The sequence below is a fragment of the Bombus vancouverensis genome, chromosome 15 (assembly GCF_051014615.1).
Source record: "Bombus vancouverensis nearcticus chromosome 15, iyBomVanc1_principal, whole genome shotgun sequence".
Taxonomy (NCBI): domain Eukaryota; kingdom Metazoa; phylum Arthropoda; class Insecta; order Hymenoptera; family Apidae; genus Bombus; species Bombus vancouverensis.
In genome coordinates, this window is record NC_134925.1 from 4,660,100 (window position 1) to 4,680,349 (window position 20,250).

At 45.9% G+C, this 20,250-nt stretch overlaps 1 protein-coding gene across 2 annotated transcripts; it reads right to left on the reverse strand.

Moving 5' to 3' along the window:
* Positions 1–6,993: 6,993 nt before the first annotated feature.
* LOC117157347 (putative aminopeptidase W07G4.4) lies at positions 6,994–20,229 on the reverse strand. 2 transcript variants are annotated; one of them, XM_033335345.2, is made up of 7 exons: positions 19,786–20,223; positions 16,944–17,052; positions 11,974–12,121; positions 9,857–10,209; positions 9,130–9,408; positions 8,818–9,057; positions 6,994–7,484 (listed from the first exon to the last, which is right to left on the reverse strand). In XM_033335345.2, the coding sequence occupies exons 1-7, from the start codon at positions 20,079–20,081 to the stop codon at positions 7,044–7,046; spliced, it is 1,866 nt and encodes a 621-aa protein (XP_033191236.2). In that variant the 5' UTR covers positions 20,082–20,223; the 3' UTR covers positions 6,994–7,043. The 2 variants fall into 2 exon arrangements, with proteins under 2 accessions (XP_033191236.2, XP_076480996.1); XM_076624881.1 differs by lacking the exon at positions 6,994–7,484 and adding an exon at positions 8,585–8,766 and having other exon boundaries at positions 19,786–20,229.
* Positions 20,230–20,250: the final 21 nt, after the last annotated feature.

Consider the following 20,250-nt stretch of genomic DNA (forward strand, 5'->3'; position numbering starts at 1 on the left):
TAGCACGTAGTTGTAACTCCGTGCACGGGGAACAAGTCATCTAAGCGCATGTATTCGCAGCGACGCCGCGGAGATCCAGCTTTTCGAGCGATTAGGTTTTATTCTCGTTAAGAGCTCTTTATACCGCGCTGAGGGAATTAAAAAAAAAATATATATATATACCTTTATATAATGTATAGACACGTGTACACACCGATCCGTAGATAGAAGGACGTGGGTTTCCCTTGGACTCCTAATGGAGGCTCCCAGTTAAATATCGCGAAATTAACTTCACCCTGTTATTATCTGTACCACGGTCCCTATACGTGTAAGGGATTAATTAATCGCGCGATTAATAAGCGCGCTACGAATTTCAAATATTTATGAGAATGGAATTCAACTGTGTATACGCGCGGCTCCCGAGGAAAGCTAAGTGGGAGAGATCGCTGATAAGCAGACGGAAAATACAAGAACGAAGCGCTTCGAAGACTCGCTCGCTCGAGCACAGTGAGAAGTGAACGGCGATTAAAGCGGCTAAATTTATATTGGATCGTCGAATTCAACGGCCGGCAGCCAGTTGGAGAAATAATTGCCGCCTCTTACGTCGGATTAACGATTAGGTTACCCAATCGATCTTCTCAAGGTCTGTGAGATCTCGATCTCGTAACGAACCCGCCACACCAATACCGGAATATCGAAATACGGGCGAAGCTTGACGCGAACGTTGACGCGTTTCGCCTCCCTGCGCGAATTCCTCCATCGGTAATATCAGTTAACGTGTACGAATTGACAAGTGGAACTTGTAACACGCCAGTTCCTGTCCGTACAATGTACTATGCTCGCCGTCTCGTGCCTTCGATACCAGGCTTAGGAATCGCGAAACACGCTTGACGGTTCGCAGAGATTCTAATTATAAGTCAGTTTCTAATGGAACCGCCTGGAATTGCCGCTTCAGATAACACGAGAATTATATCCGACCTCTTCCTACGGAATATCAAATGAACAAACGAAAGCCTCGTTAAGCTCATAAATAAACGAACAATTCCCCCCATTCTGCCTACCCGTAACGTCCACCCGATTCGTCGAGGCTTTAGGAGCTACCATTTCGCTCGAATACCAAAGTCCCAGAACACGCTTTAGCGCGCATGAATTATTCTCTCGACTTTAGCGTCGAGTCTTAATCCGCCAACCTATGGATCACGGAAGTTTTTCTTTTTATCGACACGAGCGATCGCCAATCATTTTCATTGCATATGTGATCGATTCTATTATTAACCGTCTGAACGATTGCTATCGTATTGATTTATCGCACGATGTAGAATCGAAGGACGAAGCGATCGAACGATATTCGCGTCACCTTTGCCATAGTTTAACCCGGCAGTTTTTAACGCGATGGATTTTTCTAAACATACGGAAAACTAGAATACCGGCTGAAGAAAATCAATGCGACTTCTTACGGTAGAAGATAGAACGATGTTCGAGGAATCGACTGGCCCTATTTCGTACCGAATTCGATGGAACGACTGGCCAAAAATAAATTCAAGACCCGGTAGATCGGAGAACGAACAGGAACGCCACTAGCAGATCCAGCAGGCAAATATACCGTTAGCGCGTTGCCCACGAATAGTTCACGGCGATCGAGCGAGCCCGATTTTTTTCTGCCAGCCTCGCTGCTCACCTACTTCGAGAGACCGCGCTTCGCTATTTACGGCCCCATCGCTGGTCCGCCAGCGAACTTCTCTTCTTTTTGGATTACCAGGCTGTTTCGGCTGACCGGTATTCCGATTCTCGATGTCGTCGTCTCTTTCGTCCTTCGAACCATGTAGCGATCGTTTTTGCTCATTTTTTTTTCGCTAATTTGTGTGAAATAGTCACGCGTCGACCTATCGAACCTGCTCGTTTCAGTTTCGTTTAGTCATAATGGAATTATTTACGGTTCGCGTCCTTGATCGTTTCGATCAACGTATAAATATCTACATATTATTATTCTACATATTTCAGAGTATTATATCTTACCTCTAGTTTTACATCTGCTATACAAGCAGGCATAAATCTTCTACCATAACATTCAACGACAGCATTCTTAACGAAGATGGCAAAGTTCGAATGTTCGAGCTCGTTACATCTCCCTCGTTCGAATAATTTGGCCACTGCTCGCGGAATGGAACTAATTTTAATTAAACGATAGTTTTATTGTTTCAAGATGATAATTCCGTCGTGGGTAATGGCAATGCCGTTTGGGGATGAGACCCACAGCCTTGCAGGATATAGTACCCTTCATGTGAACCTGAAACGATGCCTGGAAACCCGAGGGAGGGAAGCCTGAGGAAGTGTATTTGAATTCGTTACGCGTACTTTGAAAAGTAATAGTAATACTCATAAGCGGGGCTGGGAAGAGGATCTCTCTTCTGACACACAGCAACAATGGGTCGGTTTATTCATCATCGTGTTGCGTACGATATTCCCCCAATTCACTTTTGCCGCGAGCAACTTCAACCGTGACAATTTATTACGACGAACTTGGAATCCTTGCAACGAACACGGAATATTAATACATCGGCAAATACATATTCTGCTATTCGTTGAGCAGCTGTGCTCCCACTGCTACCACACTAATCCATTTACCTGGCCGAAATTACCTGCGAGATCATAAACGAGACACAAGCATAATTCTTTTTACTTCGTTACGATCCTTTCATGCTCGACGACGTGTACAAGCAATATCGTACTTTGCAACGTCGTAAACCGAGTAAACGAAAAATCTACCGATATTCGGTAAAATCGATCTCACTTTTCTTTACGAACAAATTAATTTTTATTGCTCGTAACTGACAAGAGGATATTAATACACAGCCGAAGGAAGATTCGGCTGTGAAAGAGATAAAAAGAAAATTGTAAGAGTTGTTGGAACAATCGGTGAACCGATGGTTTCACAATACACGACGGAATACGATTCCGCCTTCGCGGGACAGCAGCGATGAATAGGCGATAATTGAAACGGTCGATGTTGCAAGAAGCGGCTGACCATCGCATCAGGGTCAGCCTGGTGCAACGAGGAAACGAAGGAAAGAAGAAGAAGCGGATGATGGTCGTTGCATAATCCCGATTTCAATCCCCTCGCCCGCCGTTGTCTCGGGGTCAGCGTGCTTCTCGAAGAAAATCACTTTCCTTCCCATAGCTGCTACGAGGTATATACATATATGCATGTAACTACGTTCTATACGCAGCTACGTATCTAGCTACTTGTTCGCGCTTACGAGCGAGCGAGCAAGCAAACGCGTGCACCGATTCTTCCTTCCTCCCGCGGCGCGGCTCTTCCTGGTTTCTCAGCTCGTTACGAACGAACCGACAAATTATCGAGGCTGGCTGCACGAGCCGTGGACGCGAACACGCGCGACTGTACACGACGAAAGAGCAGAAGGGAAGACGAAAGAGGTACGACAGCACGAAATCTCGGATGCGTCAGTAACGCAGGCCTCCTCGTACTTTCACTTCCTTTCCCCTTCGAGCTCTCTTTCCCTCTTTCTTCGCTCCTCTTTTTCCGCCTCTTTCTCGCACCTTCCCGACTCTTCGCCTCTTCCACGCGGCCATTCTTTCTTTCTCCCTGCCTCTCCCTCGGACATAGAACTACTTTTCCTTTCAAGCCCTTGACTCAGGGTACCCGACCATGCCCATCACGAATCCGTGGATCTTGCCGCGTGCATACGAAGCCCTGATCTCCTTTTATTCTTCGCCACCATCTGGTCGCGTGTCCTGCCGTCGACCATTTGGTCCCGTCGCCGCATATTGCCGGCGAACGCGTGGGATAAATAGACGCGTCCAGCCGTGGCTATTGCCGCTCGATCACTGAACGAGCCGCGCCGCGCGCGGAGGAAGGAGAAGGACGAAGCGGAGGAAGAATGAAAGAGGGAACGCGCGCGCTGTGACCTCTCCGCGTGGTGCTTGGGCCATCGCGCCGCGGAGAGGAGCGGCGCAGTCTGCGTGGAGCGTGCTGCCTAGGCGAGCAAGGGTGAGAACCCGAGGGACACGGAGAAACGAAATCGCGAGGGGAGAGACGACGCAAATACGTAGTTGCTGGTGGTAGCGATGATAGCGATGGTAGCGAGGGAATAAAAGAGTTACACGGTAGGAAGAAGAGGTAGCGGGCCATGGAGCGAACGTGGAAGAAACCGAAGAGAGCAGGCAGGCGAGGATGTTTCGAGCGTGTGGTGACGCTTTCGCGTGATCGACGGAGACGACGAGGACGTTGACGTTAGGACCGACAACAACAACAACAAGAACAGAACCACTGATAAAGAAGCCGAAGAAGAAGAGAAAGAGGGGCAAGAGAAGAGGAAGGAGAAGAAACGGAGAAAGAGGTGGTGGAGGACGCGTTGAAGAAGGAGACGAAGAAACGGGCAAACAAGAAGGCGAGGAGGGTCGATGATAGAGACAGCGGTCCGTGGCGGTGGAACGAGCGTGAAAGAACATGCAGAGGAAGAGACTGAAGGAAGGCTGCAGAAGGCGGTTGGTGGGTAGGGGAGCGGGTCGGTGGGACGAACAGGGGGGCAGGGAGGTGAGTCGAGATGATGCAGTTGTGCGTTTGCAAGGAAGGCGGAAGGAGGAACCGCGGAGGGAACCGGTCCCGGTCACTGGGCCACCAGCCGGCCGTCGAACCCGCCACACTGCCCCCTACCACCCCCTACCCCTCCTTTTCCTCTCCTCTTCTCTGTCTCTCGCTCTTCTTCGCCCCGTGTTTCGCTCCAGCCATCTCTGTCTCGCTTCCTTCGGCCTCCCTGCGCAGAAATGCCTCCCCCGCCCCTCTGCCGCCACCGCCTCCTCCTCCTCCTCCTCCTCCTCCTCCTCCCCTTTGGAAAGCTTCCCTCCATCGAGAAACCTTTCTCGACGCTCGGACTCTCCGCGACGACGACGACAACGACCACGACGACGACAACTCTACTCCGCTGCCTTGGAGTTCTTCAAACAATGTCAACCGGCGTGCAGCGTTGTGTGCGCCGATAATGCCACCGGTGCCACCATGTTTACCGGCCCGAGGCTATATGCTAGCCGTCTTCCCGCCGTGGCCGACGTTTTCGCGTGTCTCCTCGTCCCTTGTGGCGTGAGCCCGCGCGAGGCCGACGATCGCACGCTTCAACGGTGAGAATGAACATGGATCGGACGAACGATGCCTCGATCTTGTCCCGGACGAACTCGCTGTTTCCTCCGCTCGTATTCGAAAGGGAGCTTGGTCCTTTGTCGATGATCGTCGTATCGATCCTTGGTAGATTTTAATTTAATCTTTGTATCGTGTATTCTTTTCCATAGGTTATGAAACATTTTCTTACTTTCTAAATAGATCGATAATTAGTTTTCCAAAGTTCACGTATTCGTATATCGCAGATATGTAGATATAGTAAATGTCCGGTGATTTATGCACGGCAGAGTACACGCATGTATCTTGAGAGAGTCACGTTCGTACTTTTCAACTTCGAAACACGTGCTCCGTTTTCTCATTCATCGTCTCAGCTTTGATTCTCTTTTCTCGCATCGAACCATGAAAAACTAATAGAGATAGGCGAACTTCAAGTACCAATGCGAATCGATACGCGACAATAGAGATAATCTGTTAATCCGGCAGGAAAAAGCGAAACGTCGGGATACACGCGTGTACGCTGTGCAAACACTGCCGATATATCGAGGCGGTGAAAAGGAACGGAGACACGGGTACTCCGGCGGGCACGGTCGTTCGCGTGGAAAGAATGGAAGAATTAGTTTTGGATCGGGCTTTCGATCGTGAGAGAGCAGGCGAGCAGGTAGCGCAAACGGAAGCTTGACTCGTACACGGTAATCTCGCCGAGATACGCCAAACATTTTCTCTTAATTAAGAAAGGACGTGGCCGTAATTAAGTTTCCCTTCCACGTTATTCTCCTGCTTGTTTCAGACCGCGCCGCGTGTTACACCGCCGCGCCGTCAAAACACAGCGTTCAGCGACTTCGAACGATGACTTCTGCTTTCAATTAGCCACGCTAATTCATCAAAACTGCACCTGCTACGCTCTTCCCTCTACATCCTGTTTATTCGTCATCTCGGTGAAAAATATGTTTGTTCCGGTGTAATTGTAGAATAGGTTGCACCAGTTGCACAAACGACAGCGATCCAAGTTCCAAGAAAAATTTACGATTTCTATCGCGAACGTCACGTGTTTCCAAGCTTTCTCAAAGATAACGTTTAATTTAGCAATCAAGCCGGTCGATATTACAGTTTCGTACATCGATACAGCGCTTGTAGTTCTTATCAGTTTTATCTGAACTGGACGATCGACTTCTCGATAGGAGACTCACCTGGACAATACCGGCACGCGTTATCGCCACTGTCCCGCGTTTCGACCAGCGAGCGAAACGCGCTTTGTCACAAGGTAGTAATCGACAGTCTGGAAAGTTCGATGATTCCTGTCCAGCTCGTGCCCGTTTAGATCGCATTCCGCAGATAGGACACGCGACGGCAGACAAGAATTATTATCGGCATATGTCGTGACATTTTCCTAGGATCGCGAGGAACATGCGTGATTACCGAGTTTTCTGATGGACGCCGGCTTAGAATCGTCGCTAGTTGTGAAACTGGTCTATTTTTGTAATATACGTACATGTGATACGCTCTTTTAATTTATTGGATTAATTATGGAGAAAACACAGCCAGTTCCTTATCGTTATCACGAATACGGTAACTGGTTCGAAACATTGTTTTACAGATTCCTGTAAAATGTTCGTTGATCGCTAGCTACTTTATTTCTAGTAGGTAATAGAAATTTACTTTACCTACAATCGATATCGGATACCGATTGAAGGTACTCGCTGGCGCTAAAAGGTAACTAAGTGTGAATACATTATCGACTTCTTTTAATCTGCAGATATTTCAAAATTCCTTCCTTACCTACATGTTACCAGTAACATACTTTGCATCCTATATTTCTCATTCGACACTCGTATCGAAACAACACCTATCAAAATTCATTTAGTTCAGAATAAAAAAAGACATCACGTAGAAAATTTATTTGAAAATAAAACTTTATTACAAAACAGTCGTTTCAGTTAACACATTTCGGAACGTTCGGTCTGCAGACGGGTTCTACGATGGTTACGTTTTGCCCGCACGGTGGACAGGGTGGACAAGGTGCACAAGGAGCAGGTGGACAAGCTGGAGGACAGCATGGATCACAGGGTTGAGTGGACGGAGGACAACAGGAACAGCTTGATGGAGGACATATCTTCACATCGCATGCAGCACGGCACGGTGGATAACATGGTTGACAGGGTTGAAGGCACACGGGTTTGCAATCCACCTCGCAGACGTATTGCATCTCGAAGGGCAGGTCGTTTCGTACGGTGAGACATTTGCCTTGGATTAAGTAGCAGTAGGCCAGAGCCAGGACGGGGTTACCGCTGTAGGGTAGGTGGTGAGGATCGGGCACATGTGCGAATATGTCGATGTGCGTGTATTTTAAGGGAGAACAGCTACAGGCTCCGTGCTGCAATCGATACGAGGGGGTGAGAACGAGTGGTCGAACGAGGCGGGCCGAAGGGAGATAGGCCGGCTAAATGAGGCTTTAAACGTCATTGTAATGGAAAAGCTTTTTAATCTGCCATTAATGCCTCCTCGCGGTACTTATGTTAAGCTGATCGCCCATAAAAAATTCATTCCGCCATCCTAAAGAGGGAAAAGCGCGAGATATGTAGGTGTGTATAAAATTGCTTGCCGACGGATATTGGTTTAAAAACGATGTTAACACGATACCTCTTCAAATACCGTGTTATAGGACTGCGATAACTTATTGAATAGTACTAGTTAAATATAACCATCGCGTGAGGAAATGAGATTAATTTCGTAGAATGGTAAGTTTAATCGATCATGGATTAACACGAGACTGATTATCCGAGTATAGTGAAAGAAGATCAGGCTTGGCGGTTATTTATCCCCTCGTTTAAGCCTCCGATTATCGTAGTTATTACCTGTACCTACTATACAGATTTCAGTTTCTTTCTTAGCCAAACGCTGTCAGTATATTTTATAGATATATATTTCATAGATCAACGTAAGAAAAATATGTTACACGAACACGTGTCACTGGAAGCATCATTAAAAAGTTATAACGAAAGAACGATGTAGAAAATGATCGGTAACGAACGTGCGCTTCTACGATGCAAAGTACGAATAGATCAAGAACCATTACATCTAGTAGTAGTCAGGAGGTATCGTGATACTATTACGAAGTAACTTTGACGAGCAATAAATGAGAACTTCAAAGAGTAACAAATTCAGTCTTTTGCCACATTTTGAAGTGGAGTTGCGTAGCTGTAATCGTAGAAGTATTATGATACCCTCTGACCACTACTAGACGTAGATTATATTATATAATTTATAACTCTTTAACGATGCTTTCAAAGACATGATTAGATGACATTTTTTCCTCTCGTGACCTATAAAATGTACTAACAAAACTGGGACACGCCACATGTTTCTCTGTAGTACTGATATAGATAAAACTGCGTCAGTTTCAGATCATCGACTGGCTAGTTCAGCGGGAATCCTGTAAAATTAAGTTTAAGTATAAATTTCCACGGGCTAGGCTTCCGTCTGGCTGGCTTTCCCGAAAGAAACGTCACGAAAGAGGAACCGTTTGGCCAACGTCAGAACTGGAGCACCTGTTGGAGATTCGGGAAAATCGCCAGCGCTCGAGGCGATGTCCAAGTGAAGGTATTTCAGAGCCGTTTCTGATCGAGTGCCGTGTTAAAAGTTGCGATTCTTCACGCCTAAGAAACGAGATAAATTTCTCACTTAATAGGTTCTAAAATATATTTTACCTTGTCCAGGCCGGAAGCCATAATTAAAAAGGCGGATGGATTTTGGTGCCCTCTGTTCGTCACGCTACTGCCTTTAGGTGGCGCTTGGTAAATATCGTCGCCTTCCGTTCGACCTTCGTGGAAGTGGAAGTCCTCTCTTCGTATCCTTGATATCTCGAATGGATCGCCCATTGTCTCTCCGGAAGCTTGGAGTTTCTCGGCGTTGCTGACTAAACGCGCCACTGCATTGTCCATAGCGATCTGGAGTAAATGGTACAATAATTTATTTCACAATGGAACGATTTTGAAATTCGTCATTTCGGAAACGCTTACCGAGTATCCGCGACCGACGGTGAGCATCGCGTGGTTTGTTAGCGTCGCGACAGTGAAAATATGCGGATTAACCGAGCACAGGGCCATTTCTTTCATGTGACAGAGAGCATCGGCCATAGCCAAGCGACCATCCGCGTCCGTATTCGAGACACGTACCCTTACGCCGGACTTAGCGGTGATCACCTCGTCGGCGACGTAGGAATTCTCACCGATGCTGTTCCGTACCACGCACAGAGCCACCACAGCCTTCACCGTCGGTGGTTGCAGCAAATTCACCACCTGTCAACATCAAATCCTTCCTACGGCTACTTTCATAAACATACCAAACGTATAACACTTTCAACAGTTAACGAGACTATGCGCTCTCTTTTAATCTTCTTACTGTCTCGATTAAGCATTAGGAAATACAAATTACATGGCACAGTTGTACCATCGATTATCCCGATCGCAGAACCGTGCTCATAATCATATCGACCAAATTGCCGGTTTAATCATCGTAAAATGAAACGCTCGAGTTAAATCCCTCCTATAGATTACGCCCGATACTATCTATAATTTCACTAGCCACCTCTGGTCAAATCGGTTAACAACCTTCGAATACAATTGGAAAAAGTTGCAACAAAGCGAAATAGAAAGCGCAGAGAAGCCTTTCACGGGCTATCAAACGTTTCACTTTGATACCGCAGCGTTCAAACGCATGGACGAACAGTCTGTTATAGCGAAGCACCTGCATGAATCCAGCGCACGCTGCTGCTCCGCATTTGTCCCTCGACATGCCGAACATCGAGCCGCCAACCTTAAGGTCGGTTCCGCCGGTATCGTAAGTGACACCCTTAGCCACTAGCATAACCGTTTCCAGGACGCAGGCAGGATTAGGCGGCTCGTAAGTCAGAAAGATAATTCTACCCGCGTGTCGGGGTATCATGGAGGCTGCACGGTTCACGCACGCGAACAGAGGATATTCCTGCAGCAGAGTTTCCTGGTCGGATACAACCTGCATCGTCACGTTCGTACCGCAGAACAATTCCGCAAGGTACTCTTCGACCCTTGGAGGTGCCATTCTTTCGGGATCTGCGCCACCTGCAGGCAAATCACGTGAAATTAGCGTAGGAAATGAGATTTCGAGCTATCATCGGGGCTAATTCGAAGCCGTGTTATTGGGACGATTTTACGCTCGGAAATGAGGAAGATCGAGCTGTTGAGGAAATTAGGGCGTAATTGGGTTGAACTTTGGGTCGTATATTTTTGAAAGTGTCTACTCTGTTATGGGATACAAGCGAGGGATAATTATTGTTGGTATGAAAAGTAGAGAGGAGGGCGAGTCAACGACACGGTGGGAAGTGCAACATAAGGTTTATTTTCTTACGAGGTTGGTAGACATGAGTTCTCGCCACTTTGCCGAGTGCAAAGCTGAAATATAAATATGACGGATATTGTCTCTTAAGTTTCTAGAGATTTACACGTCCGACCAATTACCGCGCTGCTTCCCTCGGAGCTTCTACAGGAGATTTTATTGAAAAAGGGCCGGCAAGGTTAAAAAAGATTGCGAATGCTGGTGCACTCTGCAAAGTAGAAGCAATGCAGGTCGTTCTACACGCTTCGAAACTCCCTCAATGACGCGAGTAGATTCTTCTAGCCAGGCCATACACTCCAGCGGTATAAAAAAGAGATGGTAAAACGAGAAAGAGTCTAACAAGCGACGAGATTTTGGCTTTTTGAATCTACGGAGTACTTGAGAAACCCTCGTTCCCATTTCTTTTGTCTGTAGTTTCACAAAGAGTTAATATCGTATTAAAAGTAACATTACGCTTAATCTACGGAATAATTCGCCCGTTAAAGATCATCGAAAAATACGCGCGTTCCTTTCTATTTGCTGGTCGAACAGTGCAACTACGACCGATCTTTTCCTTCCTTTAACAATCGGCCTATTCTCTGTGAGTATTATTTCAGCCAAACGGATCAACGTTTTTGTCACCTCTAATATTATTTTACGTTGACAGAGGCACGAGAGAGACGTGAACAGTAGATTACCGGGAATTCCGTTTAAAATTTTTACGCGACACGTTTCTTCCATCGGATATAGAATTTTTTCGGACCCATAGTTTTTCAGCAACGAGAAATTAATACGATCCACGTAGTTGGAAGCGAACGGTCAGCGAACGAGGCGAGGAGAAAAAATTCAGGCGAATAATCAACTGGAAACTGAAAACGGCAGTAATTGTTTCTCGAGCGTCCAGGGTGGAAATACGGCCTGGTATTTTAAACATTGGAGGGAAAGTGCATCGGCGCCGGCGTAACGTCGCGCGAAAACGTATATACGCAACTTTTTCTCGCTTAATTAAACGCCCGAGATTCTTGGGGAGAACGAGCAAGTGGAACAGCCTGAAATTTACATTCCCCCGACCGCGAGGAACGCGAATAAAATGTCGAATCGCTGCGTCTATGTCGAGGAAAAAGTATTCGGGCGATGGCCTCTGAAAAATGTTCCGTCGTCAACGTCCCAGAGTAAACCAGAGGACGATCAACGTTGTCCAGGGACGAGGCAAGAAATTCCACCGAGGAATCCATTTCGAGTCAGTCCCTTTAAAATAAAGAGCACCGATAATGTCTAAATGTTTGAATATTAAAATGGCCCCCCAGAGGGACTTTGCTGAAAGGTACGAACACGAAGATTCACGCTCGACCAGTTACTCCAAACGAGTTGTGAGCCGCCAACGATTTTTCCTTCTTCTCCCACGTCCTATTTCTCCAAGGGAAGTCCGCGAAACGGAAGTCGGGGCCATTCTTCGGCCAGTGTGCTCGATAAAGTAGCAGGAATCTCTCTCGGCCCAGGCAACGACTTACCGATGTCCCTCGCCACGTATCTTCCGCTCTCGAGCGCCGAGGCCAGCTTCACGATACCCTGAAGCTTTTTACTGCAAATCGGACTCCATACGGCCAGTTGACACGCCTTGTAGCATCGGTCTGGGCATGTTTCTCGAACCTCCAACGGCTGTACAGAACCGGCAAAGCGATTTCGTGGTTACAGAAAGTATCATTACCAATCGACTTTGAATAGGGTCTTTGGAGGATTAACAAGTTTCCTTATTACCGAATTCTGTAGCTTTGGTTTGATTGGCGAATGGAAGGATGGTGGTGATATTGATAGAATTATCGACAGGTTTGTTTGAAAGGTCAGGGACACAAACGGATCGATGACCAATTTACAACTTACGCCAGTCACAGCTCGATATGATAATTTTATCGTAGCTGCGGAATAGATGGAAATAAAAAAAATAGGTCGTGGACGTATTCGAATGAACGACCACCGTGGAGACGGAAATCCTGTAAATCAATCGCCTGAAATCTTCTAAGCTTTTGTTCGAGCCTGTTTTCTGTACTAAATTGGAAGAAACGGACTCAACAGAAACAGAAATACCATCAACTACTAAAAAGAAAGCGGGCGTACCGAAGAAAGCTTGTCTGGACTGAAAAATCGATATGGAATTAACCCCAAGAGGCTAGAGACGATGTCCAAGTGACGGCGAATTTTCTGTAGCGTGAAAAAAAGGATGCAACAGCCGTTTTGCTAAAATATCATCCCCTTAGAACCCGTGTACCATAAATCATTAACAGGAACGAGACCATCGCCTCAATCCCTCGAGCATCCTTTAACTACACAAATTTCGTCGTAAAAAAAGTTGATCCTACGAGACATCTGACACGGATCAAAGAGGTCAACGTTCACGTTGAAACAAGATAAGCGGCGAAGAAGTTGGTGGAGCGCCAACGAAGACGTCAGTTCCTGAGGAATATTTCACTAGCCAGAGAGAACCAGTTTTCGCAACGTAGACACGCTGTCGGCGTTCGGTTTCTAACGCAGCTTCTTAGCTGCCTTTGTTTCTCCACACGGAAAATATTAAAGCGGATAATCCTCTTAGTGGATCGCTCGATTCATAAGCGAGCTTGCCACGGAACACGTATGTTTCGTTCAAAAGTTCTCGAATTAATCCCCTTAACATTTCGCTCCTCGACCCATTGAGAGCTTGTTTTCCTCCCTCGTTTTCTCTCCCCTTTCTCAACCCTTTCTGACCATTCTGCTCTTTAAAAATCGCCATATATAGCATTGCTTTTAATCCCCGCTCTTTCCTCGAACGCCTGTTTCTTTCATCATGGCACGAGGCAAGTTTCAGCATGGAAGATGGTTTCTCGTCTTCGTTATCCGAACGCCCGGCATAGTTCCGCGTTAATGTATTCGCTGCTCGTATCGGAGCCGCGTGTCTGCCTACCCGATAGCTATTATTTCGAAGTAGGTGAATAGTTTACGAGTATATACATGTTGGCGATATCCTGCGAGAGCTTGAAATCGAGGCAACGTTATGTAACAGATTAGGCTGTTAATACATTGCGAACAGTGTTTCCATTTCTCCAACTTGTTAGCGAATGTAGATCCCTCGCGTCAGATTTACCGGTTAATATTTAATTTCCAATCTCTCGTCCGCCACATATGCTTTCTATCGAAGAATTTCTTTCTCGTCGAGCTCGAACTTTGTTAAAACGTTATAAATATCTGATTTATTTCCATTATCGTTTTAGTTCTTTTGGAAAATTGGAAATAAAATTTCTTTTCGGAAAATTCCGATCGGAAAACCAATTCACTGAGAGAACCACGACAGATAATTTTTTAATTACAATTTTTCTGAGATACTCTCTGATTATCGCGTAACTTCTGCTTATTTTTTGTTCCTTATAATATCTTGTCGAAAGGATAAAATTCGTCTAGAGCGACACGTAGATAATCTCACGGCATGTCTCAAGATCAATAACGGCGAAATTCCGAATGTTTAAAAGAACCCGGGAATTTCAATCGAAGCATCTGAAATTCCGGGAGCACCGAAAGACAAGTAATATTCGAGCCGGGGCTAAAGTACCTGCAGCTATTTTAATCTTGTCGCTGACCGTCTTCTGATCTCCTTCGACGAAAACGAGCTTTCTGACAAAAACGCTAATCAAATATCCGAAAAAAGCGAATTAAAGGAACCATGAAGCGATAAACGACGGGGGAGAGAAATAAAAACGAGTCACAGCAAAACGAGAGAGACAGGGAGAGGGAGAGGGAGAGGAAGGGTGAGAGAACTTGTACGAGAAGAAGAGCAAAGGAACGAGACGTTCTACAAGAAGAAGGGCGAAAGTGTCGAGAGGATGAGAAACGGAAGTACCTCAGGGTACGGAAGCGACGAAACGAAGAGGCGACGTTCACAACGGCGTTCCGATTACGCGGCGTCGGAATTCCGAGGGCGTCTTCCGGTATTTGGAAAACGATGCTCCGTATTCGCGAGACCCGCCTTAGGAGGATGGCTAAACGACGGAGGAAGTGCGGGCCGACGAAAGAAGGAACGAGCTACGCGTCGATGGCTCAGACACACAGAGCCTGGACCCTCGAGTATTTCGCTAATTAGGTCGCCTTGCCGGCCGCTTGGATTTAGGAACGCCAAGCATCCACTACTCTTGACAAGACGAAACTCCCTACTACGTTACCCCTTCAACGTCTTATACCGTTCTCCCCTACTTTGGCCAAAGAAGGCGCGTGGTGCTTCTTACTTCGTGTGTTTGTTGCTTAAAGCTGCAATAGCAATGGAGATACGAGTTTCGTTTCGGAGATAAGGGTCGAAAGTCCCCAGGCAGTTGTATCCGAAACAAAGAACGTGTAACGTCAACAGGACGAGGTGCTACGTTTTTGAGAAAGAGATAATCTTTTCTGGCACCTGGTTTGCTGGCGGATGGCTAGCTACGCGAGCGGTTTGGAATTTGAAAAGAGCGGCTGTTAATTTTCTAATGCGATTAAATGGTATTAAGTGGAACTGATACAGAAACGGGAATTCGGTGTAACTGTGTGTACAGTGGGCATTAGCGAATAACCAAGTTTCGAGCGTTAGAAACGCGTGGCAAGAGGTGCATTTGAGATTAGGATTGAAAGGCAGTGAATAGCGCTTGGCCACTCAATGTTCTGGGCGAACGTTGGTGAAAAAGAGATTATGTTCGTGCAAATGTATGAGCGATTTAGTCACCGAGTCACTATTCAGAGTTTTATCTTGTTCTCTGAACTCTATTTTATAATTATTTTTAATTGACCTAACCGGGTTTTACGTGGTATTAAATCTGGTTTATAGCTCGACCTTTTTACCTTTCTATAGGCAAATCGGACAAAAATTTCTAGAACAATATTGTATACGTATTTTGTGGGACATTTCAAGATTAAATTTACGTTGATTTTAATTAAAGCCGCGTTAGAACGGATTTAAATGCGTGTATGTAATTTCTAAGGATAACGAAGCAGCATGTTAACCCAAATATCAGCAGTATCAGTTTTCCCTGCTAATTAATCTTGTCTCCGTGTGGCGTTATCGATAATTTCGCAGGCAAGATACCGCGCCGATACGATTGACCAATGTCAAACAGGCAATTCTGGTACAGAACACGGCTCGTTTCCGATCGTAATTCCGATTGTCAGGTATATCATGTGCTTGTGAGAACGAAGCTGTAATCAAGCGTAGTTTCGCAACCTGGGAAGACATCGATGAACAATGGGGACTCGTAAGACACACTTATCCATCATCCGCAGCTCGCGTTGCCACTGCCGCTGACGGGTGTTGTTTAATAGCTCTGTTGACCGCGCGTTTCGGAGCTGATACCTGTCATGCGCTGCTGTTTACTCAAAATGTCGTCGAACCGGAAACGCTTAGGATTTTATTCGCTCTAGTAACCAGACGACTATCTGGGATCTTCCCATCATCCACGGAGAACCATCCTCAGGCTGACATCTAGAATCACGCGCGGAAAAGCATAGTTACGAAGTACCGGAAAACAGCGATTATTAAGGGATGGAGAAGAGACGACCTTGACCGGCCAATTGATTTTCTACGGGTTACACTCGATGGTCGTAAATAAATCAGAAACGAAACTTTTCAGCGAAATTGCTTTCCGACGTGTAATTAACGTCGACCATCGAGGGGATAACGAGGTAATCTAGAACGTTCACTTAGTGGAGTTGAACCAAGACCAGGATCAATCGTTTATCCAGAGACTAACGGAGCATTTGGAACAAGAGTTGCTCAGCAAGTATTACTGTCTCACTGGTTTTCGATAACTGAGCGTACGGTGCCGTTTGTTATGGATTAAGATGTCAGAAGGATCGGCTGAATTCATTCGATCCTTGCCAATCCACGAGAATGTGACGGCGGATTTAGGTCGGTTTAGCGAACGAGAGTCGACCAGCCAATCAAACCCGGGACCAGGTTGAAACACGGGAAGCTGAATTCCTTTCAAACACAGGCCACAGGCTTCCTATTCTGCGAGCGTAGTCCGCACGCCAGCGGCCTGTGTTGTCTCTGTTTGATTGGTTTAAATGGCGCGGCAGTGACCACAATTCGACCGACTATCTGGGAAACGCTTTAACCAGCCGTGTTGCCTACAATTGAGCGGCGCGCGTTTATCAGCAACGTTGACGTTACTAATCTTCGGTTGCTCCACTTTCTTCCGGGAGCTGTTCGATCTGTCATGCTCCAGTCAGTTTCCGTCGTTTCCCCCTTTTTACTCCCCCTTTACCACTCTCTACTTTGGTTCATTGATACGCTCCAACACCGACGAACGTAAGCAGAGAGTCTCGACTTCTCGTTCGATTGTCTCGTTCGTAACTGGTTAAAATTGTTTTCGATGGTTCTCTGACCAACGCGATTTCAACACTTGATAAAGACACGCGACCGAGGAAAACGATCGTTCACGGTATTTTGAGCGTTCAATTTGGCGATTCGGGTGAACTAACGTCGAGTACTTACTACGTAGAGGCCTTCTAGAGCTCCAAGAAGCGTGACCAGCTCGACGTTCTCGAAGCGGATGTCTGGTAGAAGCGCAAGCAGCGGACACCTGACGCCAGCCTTCAACGCTCTGTTTAAACATGAATTCTCGTTTAATAAACAGTCGAACGAGAAAATAAAGGGAAAACAGAAGGCAGTGCACGGTCGGTCGAAAGTAAAATTAACCCGATTCCATTATCCCCGGAAACGAAAAAGGAAATAATATATCAACGTCAATCTTGGCAGCAAAATGAGAAATCAGGATCGATTTTAATAATCATCAAACCATGATTGAAATCAATTGCATGAAATAGGAATAACCAGCGATAAACTTCGTATTGTCAAACTATCGTTGCTTTCAACTTGACGCTTGAGCTGACGAATATTAAATAGAAAAAATACAGAGGGAAATATCGAGCACGCGTTTCTACGTGCAAAATGCGACATACGTATCCAATATTTCACCCTATCGCGAGTCATGCTCTCTCCAAAACACAATTTCCTCCCCTGAAATCGTGTCTTTTGTTCGACGCGTTTAAACTTCGGAACGGTGTCATTCAAAATCAAGGAATCGTGACCAATATCGGTTGAAAGTTATTCTTTCCTCCTCGTTTCGCTGCGGTATTTCAGCTGTCACGCTCGCGAGTGTCGTCGATGTGCACGCGGAATCCCACGCGACAGTCCTCGCGGCGTTTCTGGTGTCAGCTCGTGGAATTTCATTTTTCAACCGAATTTCGGGACACTCGGCTCGCGTGGAATTTCACTTCCTTCGAGCTCGCGCGATTACCAGACGCTATTTTATGAGGAGATCGAGCGATGCTGAAGATTTCTTATAGTGGAATTGTTTGATTAATCCCCTCGAATTGAGGAGGGAAAGTCGTCGAAAAATTAGGGGAGTCATGAGTAGCGGGCCGAATCAATATACTTATTTAGGGACGCCAGTACGTTTGTATAGAGATATATGAAAGAATAATAGTTCGGTTAAAAAAAATACAGAGACATTAAATTTTTATAAACGTTTCCATCTTATTCGCCACTTAAAATCATTAAATTTTGGCTAATTAAATTTTATTTCATTTTCTATTGCTTCGAAGTTATGACTCTGTTCTGTATATTGAAACTCCAATTCATAAAAAGGGGTTCTACTATATTAACGACATCTATCCCTTTTCTGTTATAAATCTCAAGCACAGTGTCAATTTTCTGAAACGTTTGAAATCCCTTCCATAACTACGATATTCGTTAAAAGTTTCTACATTGCTCTGGGTTGTTTGATTCTCCTTTCCAAACGCATTTATCTTGTTCTTTTGCTATTTCCTTACCGTCTTGCGCCTGTATCTTCTATTTCCGCTCGCGGTCAAACTCCAATCTTCGATGGCCGTTTAATCGACACCGTTTGACAAACGGTTATCCCTTTTCTAACCAAGAAAACTGGATGTTATCGCAAAGAACCTATCAACGTTCGTCGAACCTCGGCGCGTTCGACGTTTATTCCGCTTCCGGCGTATTAAGCGCGACAGTAAAAGGCGGCTCGGGGAGAGAAACTGTTATCTTGGTGCACCCTCGATCATGAATATTTATCTCTCGTCCCGCAGCTTCGCTTCATTCCGTATTTATTAAGCGAGAGACAGTCGCGAATCAAGCGTGCCATCGCCATAAATAGACAGGGTCGATCCTCCGTTAAAAACTGATAGATCCGATGAATCATTCAGCCGACCGTGCACGAACAACCCTTCCACCCGGGCTTGGCGGCTACCTATTCCGTGTATGTTCTTATAAATATTCAACAGCTCTATTTATCTTTCCTCCTGGAGGACATCCATCATATGAAACGAGAGAACCTTCCAATCGAGATAGGTGTGAACGCTACTCCGCTTTCGACCAATTCTGCGGGGATTAACACGATGAAGACCTAGCCAGATATCTCGAAATTTCGTGTTATTGGTAGTTGACGTTGTTTGAAGGTTAGTAGGGATCATCGAGGTCGTACCACGTTTACAAGGTTATTACAAGGCCAACGAAGCCGTACAAACGGCTAAAAATCACGAAAGTTCACGTCGTGTTATTGATATCCGCGGTGTCATCGAGATCATATCATTGACACTCAAAGTATCATAAAAGTCGCGTCATTAACAGTCGAAGGTCGTTTGAAAGTCCACAGGGATTATTGAGATCGTAAATCAAAGATCATTTAATAGAAGTAAAGCTCGTGACGCTGTCATTTGAAAAAAAAAAGAAAAATGAGGAACTTTTTTAAAAGTAGTTCGACCGTTCGTAATTACGGAAATTGTTAGAATAGTTGAATAATTAGGGTAGGAAGTTGAAGGCAGTAATATCAAACAGCACATGTGAGTGGACGTCCTCTCCCATATATAGTCAAACTTGTAATCTGAAAATTCACGCGGCTCGTTAGGCGATGGTTTGTCGGTCAATTCGATTAACCAGCTTCTCTCGGCGATGCACCGTCCTTTTTCGCCGCGAGCAAACATTTCGGTCCCGATCGGACAGCCGTGCCCACGGGAAGGCAAAGTTAACCGCGTTATCCCACGCGAAACCTCCTTCGTTATTCAACAATCGTGTAATCCGAGTTCGTCTAATGAGCCTGCACTTTGATCTCCCGCACCAATTAAGCCGTGCAATTAATAAGCAATTACGTGGTGATTAGCTCTGGGTAATCCGCTTGTTCCTTTTTCCCTTTCGCGGGAAATTACTGACAAATATACACTACCAAGTCTGATCACTCCCACGCGCAATCCAACTCAGATTAGCCTAAAAAATCCTACTAAGAATATCTCTTATTAAAAAGATATTTATTCGATACTACCTTTTGACGCCTTTAGTGGCCGCCTCGGCGAAGCTGCGAACGTCATGGTAATCCATGTTGAGCGGCCCGGTCGGACTGTAAATGAGCCTTTTCGCGGGCAAATTGATGGACAAAACCGCACCGATCACGCCCAGAGCGGAATCGATCTGGGCAGCGCTGAACAGCACCGTTTTGAACGGCTCAGGCTCATCGAACCCCGGCGCGCAGCCCGACACCAGGATTATACCATCGTAGTCGCAGCTGCAGATGTTCGGCTCGATTTTCAGCTGACACGGCATCCATCTGAAACGAATCATTATCCTCGTTAGCCCTGCTCTTCGCTAATTGTCGTGGCCCCGGGCTTTCCGAGTGATTATTTGTCAACGATGTATCCCGTCATAACTCTTAAACAATCGACCACCATCGATGTGTGGTTTTTCGATCGTTTTTATTCTGACACAATTAACAGAGGAGCAAACTGGCTAG

Coding starts and splice junctions, on each gene's coding strand:
- LOC117157347 (XM_033335345.2), bottom strand. CDS start 20,081: ATGATTCGTTTCAGATGGATGCCGTGTCAGCTGAAAATCGAGCCGAAC. Junction 9,409..9,856: donor CGTGCGCTGGATTCATGCAG/GTGCTTCGCTAT, acceptor TGATGTTGACAG/GTGGTGAATTTGCTGCAACC. Junction 7,485..8,817: donor TGGCTTCCGGCCTGGACAAG/GTAAAATATATT, acceptor TATCGATTGCAG/CACGGAGCCTGTAGCTGTTC.